We start from the raw sequence: 12,677 nt of genomic DNA, 5'->3' as shown, positions 1-12,677 counted from the left end.
TAAACCCCTCGTGCTTGGTAAGGCCAGCGGCAATTAGCTTACATCCTGGAATCCAGGAATGGAACCATTCTAGTTAGCAGGTGAGCATACTTTTGAAAATGTCATTGACACAGGCCACAGCGACACAGAAATAGTCCATATGGCATTCCCGAAAACTCTCCGCACTGTAAATTCTGCCGAACTGGGAGACGCTCTTACTGCAGGCAAAGGTCGATTCTGTTATCACGGTTCCTTATGGAATGTACAAGGTAGATTAGAAGCCTGCTTGAATCCTGGGGCCCTGAGGAGACGAGGTGCCGCTCAGGCTGACGTGGAGCGCGGAGGCCTCAGGGAAGCCTGAGAAACCGGCCCACTCGTGTGGTTACTAACACTCCGCGAGCCCCACGGAGGACAACAACCCTGAGGGTAATAATTCAGACAGCTGTGTCAGCTGGAGATGAATCTGGAGCAAAAGAGAAAAGCAGATTCATCTCCTCACTTCTCTGCACTCTGGGGCACAGCAAGGGAAAGCAGAAGCCTCAACAAGAGCTCTTCAACGAAAACATTCTATTCCTTTCCTGGAGAAGATGGAAGCTAATGGGTGTAAGATGGAACACAACAGAATCCCTTCAAGTTTTGTCCTGAGAAGGGAAAACAATCTAATTAGTGATGTAAAGTAGCTATTTTATAGACAAAACTAATTTGTTCAGTTTATAAATAAAAACTAACTCGAGGTCAGACAGCCTGAGTCCTACAATGTGAAACACAAGATTCAGAGTCTCTTCATAAAGCACATAACTTAGAATTCAGAGAAATGTATGTCCTAGTTTGGCCTATTCTTCCCAGGACTTGACGATCCTTAACCATTTGGCTTTTTTGTCCCCCCTACTGATTTTATGCATTCAGTTTAAGTGGCAAAGAAAGTTCCCTACACCAGATAGCAAGCATGAGCCTTCTAGAATGCCATCTATTTTAGAACAATTTTCCTCCACGGCATCTAAGTCTCTCCTGCTACCGTAAATAGCCATCTCACTGTTTACCTCAGTAGGCCAGGAACTCTGGCTTCTAGCCCGAACTAATTTTCAGGTCTCTCACATAGATACTTCCAAGTCGGCAGCACTGGTCCCTGCACCACCATTTCTGGAAGTTTGGACACAGGCCACTGCAAAGAGGTTTCATTCAGCTGCCTTTCCAAATCTTGTCTGAACAAAAGGACCACGTTCACAGTCTTTGAGGTAAACCAAAGTTTTCTGTGGAGGCTCCTAAGGGGAAGGCTATTCATCCTGACACACAAGGATTTGGGTCTTTGTCAAAATGAACATTCAATTCATTGCAAAGTGCCCAAGCATATTTGGAGGAAAAAGTCTTCTTGAAAGTTGACAGTGTTAGAAATGAACAAAAGGAGAATTGGTTCAGTTGTGACAGTAAAGTTGGTCAATCTACCCTCACCTACCTGCCCTTGTTTTGTCCCACGGAGACGAGCAGAAGTTTTTCTATAAAAAGAACATCAGTGGACTCTGAGAAACAAACTGAGGGTTCTAGAGGGGACGGGGGGTGGGAGGATGGGTTGGCCTGGTGGTGGGTATTGAGGAGGGCACGTTCTGCATGGAGCACTGGGTGTTATGCACAAACAATGAATCATGGAACACTTCATCTAAAACTAATGATGTAATGTATGGGGATTAACATAATAAAAAAAATCAGTTGAATCACAATTTCCCCTTTTTATTCATGTAGATATCGACAAACTAAGTGTGGGTAAGTGCCTTCTACTTCACAGGCCGACAGTGCTCTAGATCGGAGGAAGCCCTGCCTCCAAACATGCTTGCCAGCTGCGGTCCTGGAACTGCTTTTTCTTCAAACATCAGTTCTTCACAGTATCAGTCCTGCAGCAGCAAGTCATTCCTTAGAGAAAACTGTGGTCCACATTTTCAAACATCTTACCAGAGCGAGAGATAAGTTAGCAACCTTCTGGTACCACGTGCAGTCTGGGCAGGGCTATTTTACCTCAAGCCCCCAAGGCCGGCAGTGGGACCGCAGGGGACAAAGGTCGTCTGTAGGAAGGCCTGGGATCCCAGCAGCTCCTCCTCCTGCTGTGGCTCGGGGGGGCGTCTTCATACAGCTTCTGGAGGCGAACCTTCTGTTTCTTGCTCCCTGTCACCTCACGGGGTGTGAGGGGAAAACCCCCCAACCACCCGGTAGGTACGTTGTCGAGGAGCTCTTCAGAGCAGATCAGGCAGGATGAGGCCGGGAGGTTTTGGTTCAACACAGTTGATCCAGAAGTTGGCACAGCTGGCGTGATACTGGTGTCCCCCGTAGGCCAGCTTGAAACCGTCTGTCTCTGAGCTGAACGCCTGCCGGAAGGAGAGGGACAAGTGGGGCAGGTCAGGCTGCTTCTGCAGCCAAGCGCCGCTCGCTCGGCGGCCAGCACGCACAGCGCTCCGACAGCCTCAGAAGCTGAGCAGGGAGCTACAGCAATTCAAGTGAGGAAGTTCTTCGCTGCTAATTAAGGGTCTAAAAAAATCTTTACCATTAAACCCAGTTTCAGCCAAAGGAGGCCAAATCTTTCACAGAAAAGGCAGACAGAGGTTGAACCGGGGAGACCATGGGGGGTGGGGGTGTTCATTATATGGGGAACTGACACAGCCAAGGGCCGTGGCTGATTTTTACCCCTCACTGTGTGGAAGGAGGCCTGCCCCGAGGCCTGCCTCGAGGCCTGCACGTTAACTATGCGTGCGATCCCCCACCGTCCTCCCATGGGAAAGACACAGGATTGAAAGCTCCCGGGACTAATGCCACTGGGGCCTGATAACTGAATCAACATAATTAAAAAGTCCAACCAGGTACAGGGTTTGTAAAAAGAGATACTAAAGCACGTAAGAATGACTCCCAGATGACTAATGCTTACAGGGAAGTCCCACTCAGCCAGTCCTAACCTCAGCTCCCCGGGGGTTTTCTAAAGCACTACAAGTAAACAGAACTCCGAACCCCAATTTGTTTTTGTCTGATAACTGCGGAATCCTGCTGCTCTTTGATTTCATTCTCTGTGTCACAACTTTGTCTTCCAGAAGCTGCTCCATCTGTTACCTTGTGCATCACGGAGAAAAATGCCCGCAACACCGGAAGCCAATCATGAGCTACAAGTGCGCAAACAAGACACGAGCGCCCCCCCGCCCCCGCCCCAGACACACCCGTTGGTTAAATCAAACATTACGGGAACAGACAGGCCTCGGCAAAGGGCTCCCGGTCAGAACAGTTCAGGATGGTGGCGGAATCCGTGGATTTGCCTTCCACACTCAAAACTGAGATGGTGACACTAGGATAATGTGTGACCGGTTCGTACTTTTTTAGGGTGTTCTTCTGCAGGCTTCTCTTCTTTCTGAAGTAACGCCGAAACCATAAGGTCAACAGAAGTCCCAGAACAGGGCCTCGTGCCTCCAAGTGAAGCCTCCCACATTTAACCTCCTCTCCTCACCACCCCGCTGTGCTCAGGGCGCCGAAGGGAAGGCCTCTGCCACCGCCTCACGCAACCGCTCCCCACACTGGCCTTTTGTAAGGACCGAGGTACTTCTGGGTCCGATTCCTGAGCTTCATCAAAATCCCCGCCTGCAGTCACAGGCCGGGCAGGAAGGGGGCCAGACAGGGTGGTCCCCGGAGGTCACGCGAGGGAGGCGCTTTGCCAGGGGCAGGGGGAAGGCGTGTCACTTACCCGGCTTCTGGAGTCCACGTTTAAAAGGCACACGCCACAGGCAAGTTCCTGAGCATTTTTAATCCCAGGCCGTAGCATACAAGAGGAAAAATCCAGGGAATTTTCATCGGGCTGTGAGGACAAGACAAATGGGTAAGGGCGCAGCAGTTCTAAATGCTGCTGGCTTCACTCCCAATCACTCAGCCCCAACAGGTCTAGCAGCAAATTTTCACTTCTGATCCCATCAGTACAATTACTCCATTTCCCAAATGTTTACTGGGTACCGGCTGTGTTCTAGGTGTTAGGGGTGCTAGCATGAGCAGCAAGCGGTCTGTCCTCTGAGAACTCACAGTCCAGGGTGGGTGGCCGGGTAGGTACCAGGCGACAGGTGACAGAAGAGCTGCACTAGGGCACACGGGCTGGGCGGCACCTACTCCGACCCAAGGGAAAAAGAGCCTGATGGCAGAGGATGCTTCCTAGCACTTAGAAACACCTTGGCTCAGTTTCAAGAGGTATATGCTACATGAAGGGGACAGGAAAGGGGAGGTAAGACAGGAGACGGTATTTATTCCATGCAGAACAAGCAACCAGGCAAAGGCCTCTAAGCAAAAGATCGGCTGTGGGAAGAAATCTAGGGGGTGGGCGCCAAGCTTATGGAACGAGGTAGGAGATGGAACTCTAGCATGAAGGCCTTGAAAGGAATAAAGGAATAGAAGAGACTTTATCTTGGGAAGCCACTACGGGTTCTAACTGGACCATGACAGGATCAGGTCTGTCTTATGGACAGATCCCTCTGATTGCAGTGTAGGCAACCAATTGCGGATGGCAATCCTCAAGGTATGGGCCTCAGTTATGACACTGTTGTAAGTGGTCCAGGAGACAGTGAAGGAACTTAGAACTAGGGAAGCAACAGTGGGGGATGGAGAGAAATGGTCACCTGAAAAAGCCTGCGTGATGTGTGAGATGTGCAAGAAGGGGAGAGGCCTGGGCAGCCAACAGGATTTGCCATAAGGCACATGAAAGGAGACTCATGTTTGGGGCTGGGGGCTGGGGATAAGAGTTCAGTTTGCTGGGACGCTTGGGTGGCTCAGTCGGTTAAGCCTTTGGCTCAGGTCATGATCCCAGGGACCTGAGATCGAGCCCCGCATCAGGCTCTCTGCTCAGCCGGGAGCCTGCTTCTCCCTCTCCCTCTGCCTGCAGCTCCCCCAGCTTGTGCTCTGTCAAATAAATAAATACAATTTAAAAAAAAAAAAAAAAAAACAGAGCTCAGTTTGGTATATGCTGAGTTGGAACTGCCTGTGGGACAGCCAAGTTCTGATGTTATGTAAGCAGTAAGACAGATATATAGTTCTAGTGCTCAAGACTGTGAGATTTAGAAGTTATCAGCTAGAAAGAGAAATATAAATACAGCATACAGCTATTATCAGTCCTTACTTGCTATGTATCACATCAAGCTCTTCACATGCATTATCTAATTTCTTCCTTACAACAAATCTATGAAATAGGAGTATAGCCCAATGATTAACAGGGCAGGTCCCAACTTTGGAAAGCTGTTAATTTCTTTAAAAAATTTTTTTCTTTTTTGGTGGGCAGCAAAGTAAGGTCTATTGAGGGACAGTAAAGTGATAGTACAAAGCTCCCAAGGAGGTAGGGGACCTGAAGGGGTTGCCCCTTTAAAAAAATTTTTCTTAATTTATTTAAGTAGTATCTACACCCTACAGGGGCTCAAACTCATAATGTCAAAATCAAGAGTCACATGCTCTACTGACTGAGCCAGCCAGGTGGTCCTGGAAAGTTCTTCACTTCTTTTTCTTCAAAAGTAAGCTCCAGGGGCGCCTAGGTGGCTCAGTCGTTAAGCGTCTGTCTTCGGCTCAGGTCATGATCCCAGGGTCCTGGGATCGAGCCCCACATCGGGCTCCCTGCTCTGAGGGAAGCCTGCTTCTCCCTCTCCCACTCCCCCTGCTTGTGTTCCCTCTCTCGCTGTGTCTCTCTCTGTCAAATAAATAAATAAAAATCTTAAAAAAAAAAAAAAAAGTAAGCTCCATGCTGCCCAGTGCGGGGCTTGAACTCACAACCTTGAGACGAAGATCTGAGCTGAAATCAAGACTCGGTCGCTTAACCAACTGAGCCACCCAAGCGCCCTGAAAGCTCATTTCTTTTTTTTTTTTTTTTTTAAAGATTTTATTTATTTATTTGACAGAGAGAGACACAGCGAGAGAGGGAACACAAGCAGGGGGAGTGGGAGAGGGAGAAGCAGGCTTCTTGCGGAGCAGGGAGCCCGATGTGGGGCTCGATCCCAGGATCCTGGGATCATGACCTGAGCCGAAGGCAGACGCTTAACGACTGAGCCACCCAGGCGCCCCAAAGCTCTTCATTTCTTAAAAGTTAAAACACATATCTACTATACTATATGAACTTATATGCAATTCCACTCCTTGATATTTATCCAAGAGAAATAAAAACATGTTAACCAAGTCTTGCACAAAAGTGCAACCTCAAAAGTGTTCACAGTAACTCCATTCACATTAGCCAAACTGGAAATAGTACATCTCTATAGAAAATGTATTAAAAACCCATGGTATATCAATACAATGGAATAGGACTCACTGATAAAAGGGATCAAAGTGATATAACAATGTAAATGAATTTTTAAAACATGCTAAGAAGTCAGACACAAAACACATATATACTATGTAATTCTATATGAAGTTCTAGAACAGGCAACTCTATGGTGATAGAAGTCTATGGAAAATAGATCAGTGGTTATTTTTGGAATCAGATCATGGCAAGAGAGAACTTTAAGAGGTGATGAAAGCACTCCATAAATTGATAGGGTGTGGGCTTAGATGGCTAAATGCATTTGTTGAAACCAATTCAACTATGTATTTAAGATCTGTGCATTTCACTAAGTTATCCCTCAATTAAGAAAAACACTTGAATTATAAAACCAAAACAAAACAAGCCAAAAAAAAAAGTTTCGGAAGAGTTGTTTTTTTTTTAAGATTTTAAAAGTAACTAAAAAAAAAAAAAAAAAAAAAGATTTTAAAGTAATTTTGACATCCAATGTGGGGCTCGAACTCACAACCCTGAGATCAAGAGTTGCACTCTACTGACTTGAGCCAGCCAGGTGCCCCAGAAAAGTTGTATTCTTAATGTGAAGAAGTTTTAGATATACCTAAACAGATTTATTTTATTTATTTTTAAAAGATTTTATTTATTTTGACAGAGACACAGCGAGAGAGAGAACACAAGCAGGGAGAGTGGGAGTGGGAGAAGCAGGCTTCCTGCTGAGCAGGGAGCCCGATGTGGGGACAATCCCAGGACCCTGGGATCATGACCTGAGCCGAAGGCAGACGCTTAACAACTGAGCCACCCAGGCGCCCCACCAATTAATTTTGATTTTATGTGCCCTTGAGCAGAGATTTCTCAAACTTGGCACCACTGATAACCTGGATAATTCTTTATTGTGGGGCCTGTCCTCTGCACTGGAGGATGTTAAACAGGATCCATAGCCAATCTGGGGGCAAAATCACCCCCTCCTCCACCATTAAGAATGGACTTTCCAAAGAGAAAAAAAATATGCACACATACATACAAATATATATACACATATAAACACACACATGTACATGAGCTTATTATAAATATTTATTGATATAAAGACTGTGAAGCACACAATTTACAAATAATAAAACATACAATCATCTGTACTGCAAATTCCTGAGTCACTTGAGTCTCACAGTGCTGCTTCTGCAAACATTTGCCCAACGCTTGGATCCACAGTCAGCCTATGCTTGTGCTCACCAGAGCGTGGATGTTGTGAGCACTGGGTGGTGGTTCTCCGTTAAGGACTGAGACCGAGGTGGCACAGCAGACAGATCTCAGAATGTCCCTCATCTGTCAGATATGTGAATGACTCTGCTGAATTGGGTAACGGTTCTCAAATACTGAAGAACATTTCCTCAGCTTCTGGTCTATTCACAATATAGCATTTGCGGACCTCCTTGGTATAAATACTGCCACCGTGGCTGATTTCAAGGTGCCAGTGTGATGTCGCTGAACATGGTGCTGGGAAGAGATGCCTGCAGTACCATCCTATAGTGTTTCCACATGTGAATGTAACAGACTAGGGTGACCAACTTCTTGGTTTGTTCAAGACTGTTCCAGTTTCAGCTCTGAGGAAATCCCTCAGTCCTAAGCAAACTGGTATCAGTGGTTGTCCAAGGATAGACATAAGGAACCTCAAAAGCTAAGAACCAAGTAGGTGGGAACAAGAGGTCAGGATGGGAGTCGATGGCAACCAAGTAAAAGGGTCAAACAACTGTCCTATCTCAAGAACCCCAAACAAGAGCAGTGTAAGTCAGGTGTGAGCAAGTCAGAGGGTTACCAATGTGGGCTCAGAAAGAGGTCTGAATTTAAGATGGCACATGTCGTGCAGTTTGAGGTGATCATGTGAGTGGGTGGCCGAAGTGCCATGGAGACAAGAGTCCCTGAGGCCAGTGGCCAAGGATCTGGGAGCCTGGCATGTTGGGTGGTTTGTCCTCGTGGATACTGAGGTGACCCAGGATGATGGCAAATTCCTGCCAAAATAATAGCTACATCTTTTATACTTAGTTTAAGCTGAACCCCTGAGGAGTTAGTGTACTGTTTTTGTATTTGAAAAATTGTATTCTTCTTCCCTAGGGGAAAAAAGAATGGCTCCTCCCTACAAAAATGTATAGATTATATAGGTCTCATCCCCCCTCCCCCAACTTTTTAAAAAAGATTTTATTTATTTGAGAGAGAGAGTGCACATGCACGAGCAGGGAGGATGCGGCAGAGGAAGCAGCAGACTTCCTGTGGAGCAGGGAGCCTGATGTGGGGCTTGATCCTAAGACCCTGGGATCATGACCTGAGCCAAAGGCAGATGCTCAACCAACTGAGCCACCCAGGCGTCCCTCCTCATCCCTTTCTAATTTGAAATCATAAACTGTGTATTAGCTTTACAAACCTTTCTTAAACTAACCTGAGCTGAATCCATTCAGATCACACCCAGGGAAGGAAGGACAGACAGTTCTCAAAGAAAAGGGGAGGCAGATGTTTCACCGATATGCATGAGGACTCTGACCTTGAAATGAACCTACATGGCCTTAGCCATAGACAATAACTTTTCTAACGCAATCATGGCCAACTCTGGTCAAATCTAGAAGCAGGTTGTACTATACTTTGTTTGCTGTCCCATTTTGTCATCTATAAAATGGTTAACAATTTCACTTGTTCTTCCTACCTTCCTCAGTTGCTGTTGGGACCCTCAGAGATATATAAAAAGTTCTCTGAAATGCTCTAAATGATTATTAAAATTATTTACCTGACAAAATCTAACAAGCTTTTTTAAGAGGTTAAAAAAATAGTAGCACTTCTATAATCTATGTTATAGATATTTATCATGTTACGGAACAAGGGCTATTTGAGAAATAACTAGAATCTGGGAAAACCCAATCTTGAAATCAATCCAATTAAGAAAAGCCCTTTAATATCTGTTTACCAAAGGCATAAGGAAAGCGAATGAAAAGGTCATATTGTAATCTCCCGTGAAAATCATAAGGCTCTTCATAAATTACCCTGTGGTCAAATTAATCTTTTAAATGATAAAATTAACCTTTATAAATACACAACTATAAGCAGGGGGGTTGTTTTGTACATAGAAGCTGCGGGACACCAATCCATGGCCATAATTTTTTAAGAAGGTACGCCCTCTACAGGCCATTTTAAATTGCACATCACCTACATTAACTGGCAAGTGTTTCATGCATTTGGTAAAGATTTTAATAAGTAGTTACAGTATAAATGGCCTGAATACAGTAAGTCCCAAAGTCAGACTGGGATATATAAATCCCGAGTCTTTAGCCAATAATAAACTGCTAAAATGGTGTCCAAGAAAATCATTATCAAGGAAGAAGAACTTGGTAGTAATTGGTGCTCTTTACAAATATCCTCATTATAATTCTTCTGGACAATGGTAGGATGGGCACTTCCTATTCCCTTAAATGATGCATAGCCAAATAGCATGCAGAGTCAACAGACTGTGATCGTAAGTCACACGTGTCACTTCTGGGAGCAAGCCTTTAAGACTGATGTGCTGTTTGTCACGTTCCCTTGACCCTCCCACGGTGATTAGCTATGTTCCACATGGTGGAGGCTTTGTCCCCTAGGTCCCTGAGTGAGAAGGACCCGTCCACAGGGACCCCTCCAACTTGACATGGACATGTAGCAGAAGCAACACAGCTCTGCGGTTTTACGTCACTAAGACGGTGGGGGGAAGTGTTCCCATAGCAAACCCGACCTAGTTTGACTAATACAAAAAATGATCTCGACACAGTTCCACAAGCAATTCTAGACTTTTGGTGCGAGTTACAATGTAACCATTTTTATTCTTAGTTTCAATGTTTTGTCTAATTTTTCCTATTGCTGCCCTAACAAAATAGCAAAAATTTAGTTGTTTTAAAACAACCTCAATTTATTCTCTTATAGTTCTGGAGGTCAGAATTCTAAAGTCGGCCAGCAACATAGCATTCCTTCTGGAAATTCTAGGGGAAAATCTGTTCCTTTACCTTGTCCAGTTTCTAGAGACCACCTGTACATTCCCTGATTCATGGTACCACCTTCTATCTTCAAAGCCAACAGCAGAGAATCTGTCAATCTTTCTCTTTGGTCCAACTGTCATATGGCTTTTTCTTGTGCTCACTTTATGCCTGATAATCCAGGATAAATTCCCCATTTAAAGACCCTTAGCTTAATCACATCTGTAAAGATCCTTCTACCACATAAGGTAATAAATTCACAGGTCCCAGGGATTAGGACATGGTCATCTCTGGGGGTGTGTGTGCCTTATTCCATCTACCCTATCACCTTCTGTCAACTGAGGATAGCCATGCAGAAACATAATGAAGATTTGGTCTCTAAAACAACATGTGCACCGGCAAGATGACAAAAATGCTATCGTTATTAAAAATAAACTGACCTCCTGACATGCCACAGCAGTGGGAAGTAAGTACTCTGAAATTCACTGCTTATTTCACATTGGAGGGAAGTACAAAAGAATCTGTATTGTACTGAGGAAAACAGTGGAATCAAAGCCTGTGTGATTTTCAGTTGACTGGAGGTTAGGAGACTAACAGTCCTGTCTCTCTTCCAAGATTTTATATGGCAAAATGGATCCGTTTTGTTTTCCAGGGCTGAGTCTGTCTTTGTTCCAAACCTACTGCACTTCATCTCTTAGGTAACCATTCACTCATCTCACTAAAATAGATGATGTTTACCTCCTGAGAAACGCCCAGCTCCTTCACAGTTTGCGCCCAGAGGTGCACATGCTTCCACCACGAGAGGGCGCTGGTGCATAAAGAGCGCGCTGAAACTCGGCCGGAAAACTCCCCGCTTCGGTAACTATCAGGGAGCCGTCGTCTGGAGTCTGGGGCTGTGTACTTTGCTTTCCTCAGCCCAAGCACCACTACTGTGACAGAGCACTAACACTCTAGGACTTTTTCACCGAAGACAGGTAATGCAGCTGCTTCTTGATGGGAATAGTTTCATGATGTCTTCATGGAAGAAACAAGTCTATTTTTTAGCATCCTGGAAGCTGGCATGGACACAGTAAGAAGAGTGGACTTCTGAAACTCACGATCTCAGGGTTGTGACATCGAACCCCTGGTGGGGCTCCGCACTCAACGCAGAGTCTTCTTCCTCCTCCTCCCTCTCCCTTTGCTCCCTCCCACCCCACTGGTGCTCTCACTCTCTCTCTCTCTCAAATAAGTAAATAAATCTTTATTTTTTTTTTAAAGATTTTATTTATTTGAGAGCGAGCGAGCATGCACAAACAGTGGGGAGGGAGAAAGAGTTTTGTTTTTTTTTTTAAAGATTTTTTATTTATTTGACAGAGAGAGATACAGCGAGAGAGGGAACACAAGCAGCGGGAGTGGGAGAGGGAGAAGCAGGCTTCCCGCGGAGCAGGGAACCCGATGCAGAGCTCGATCCCAGCACCCTGGGATCATGACCTGAGCTGAAGGCAGACGCTTAACGACTGAGCCACCCAGGCGCCCCAGGGAGAAAGAGTCTTAAGCAGACTCTGCACTGAGCATGGAGCCTGACGCGGGGCTTGATCTTACGACCCCAAGATCACGACCTGAGTCAAACGAAGAGTCGGACACTTAACCCACTATACCACCCAGGCCTCCCGTAAATAAATCTTAAAAAATAAATAAATAAAACTGGGATGTGCATTCAAATTGCTGACTTGTCAGTTTCAGGCAAGGTTCATCTCTGAGCCTCAATTTCTTCAGCTGCAAATGGGGATGGTACCAGTGACCTCACAGGACGGCTACCAGGGTTCAACGAGAATGAATGGAAAGCATACAGCACGACACCTGACAGGTTCTAGTGCAAAACAAACTATTACAGTACTGGAATCAAGAGCCCGACTATAGCAATTTGGTTCACTAAGGAACTTTAAATTTAAATTCTACCTAAAATGAAACAATGGTATAAATAGTTACAAGCTGGGGCACCTGGGTGGCTCAGTCGTTAAGCGTCTGCCTTTGGCTCGGGTCATGATCCGAGTCCTGGGATCGAGCCCCGCATCAGGCTCCCTGCTCAGCGGGAGGCCTGCTTCTCCCTCTCCCACTCCCCCTGCTTGTGTTCCCTCTCTCGCTGTCTCTCTCTCTATCAAATAAATAAATAAAATCTTTAAAAAAAAAAAAAAGTTACAAGCTTCCTATACAACCTCGGTCCTGCTTCTCTCTAGTAATGATTTCTTTGCATTGAGTCTCCCATCCAGAGTCCCTGAAGTTTGCAGAGCTTTGTTCCAGCTGAACTACGCAGATGTTGGTTTGTGTCATTTACATTCGCTTATCTATTTTTATTTTTATTTTTTTAAAGATTTTATTTATTTATTTGAGACAGAGAGAATGAGATACAGAGAATGAGAGGGAAGAGGGTCAGAGGGAGAAGCAGACTCCCTGCCGAGCAGGGAGCCCGA

General features: G+C 45.4%; 1 protein-coding gene across 20 annotated transcripts in view; it reads right to left on the bottom strand.

Moving 5' to 3' along the window:
* SYNRG (synergin gamma) overlaps nucleotides 1-12,677 on the bottom strand; it is a 102,669-nt gene that overhangs the window by 21,036 nt on the left and 68,956 nt on the right. For 11 of the 20 annotated variants that reach the window (XM_045889345.3, XM_045889353.3, XM_045889354.3 and 8 more), the window contains 2 exons: nucleotides 3,689-3,799; nucleotides 1,684-2,333 (listed from right to left, as the gene is read on the bottom strand). In XM_045889345.3, the coding sequence (XP_045745301.1) occupies nucleotides 2,202-2,333; nucleotides 3,689-3,799 (243 nt within the window). In that variant the 3' untranslated portion in view covers nucleotides 1,684-2,201. Of the gene's footprint in view, nucleotides 1-1,683; nucleotides 2,334-2,784; nucleotides 3,359-3,688; nucleotides 3,800-12,677 lie in introns of those variants that run through there. The other 9 variants (XM_064582805.1, XM_064582806.1, XM_064582807.1 and 6 more) reach the window with 4 other exon arrangements.

Source organism: Mirounga angustirostris, unplaced genomic scaffold, assembly GCF_029215605.1.
Source record: "Mirounga angustirostris isolate CCGP_5_RB_7025 unplaced genomic scaffold, mMirAng1.0.hap1 SCAF_17, whole genome shotgun sequence".
Taxonomy (NCBI): Eukaryota; Metazoa; Chordata; class Mammalia; order Carnivora; family Phocidae; genus Mirounga; species Mirounga angustirostris.
This window is presented reverse-complemented; position numbering and strand designations above follow the sequence as displayed.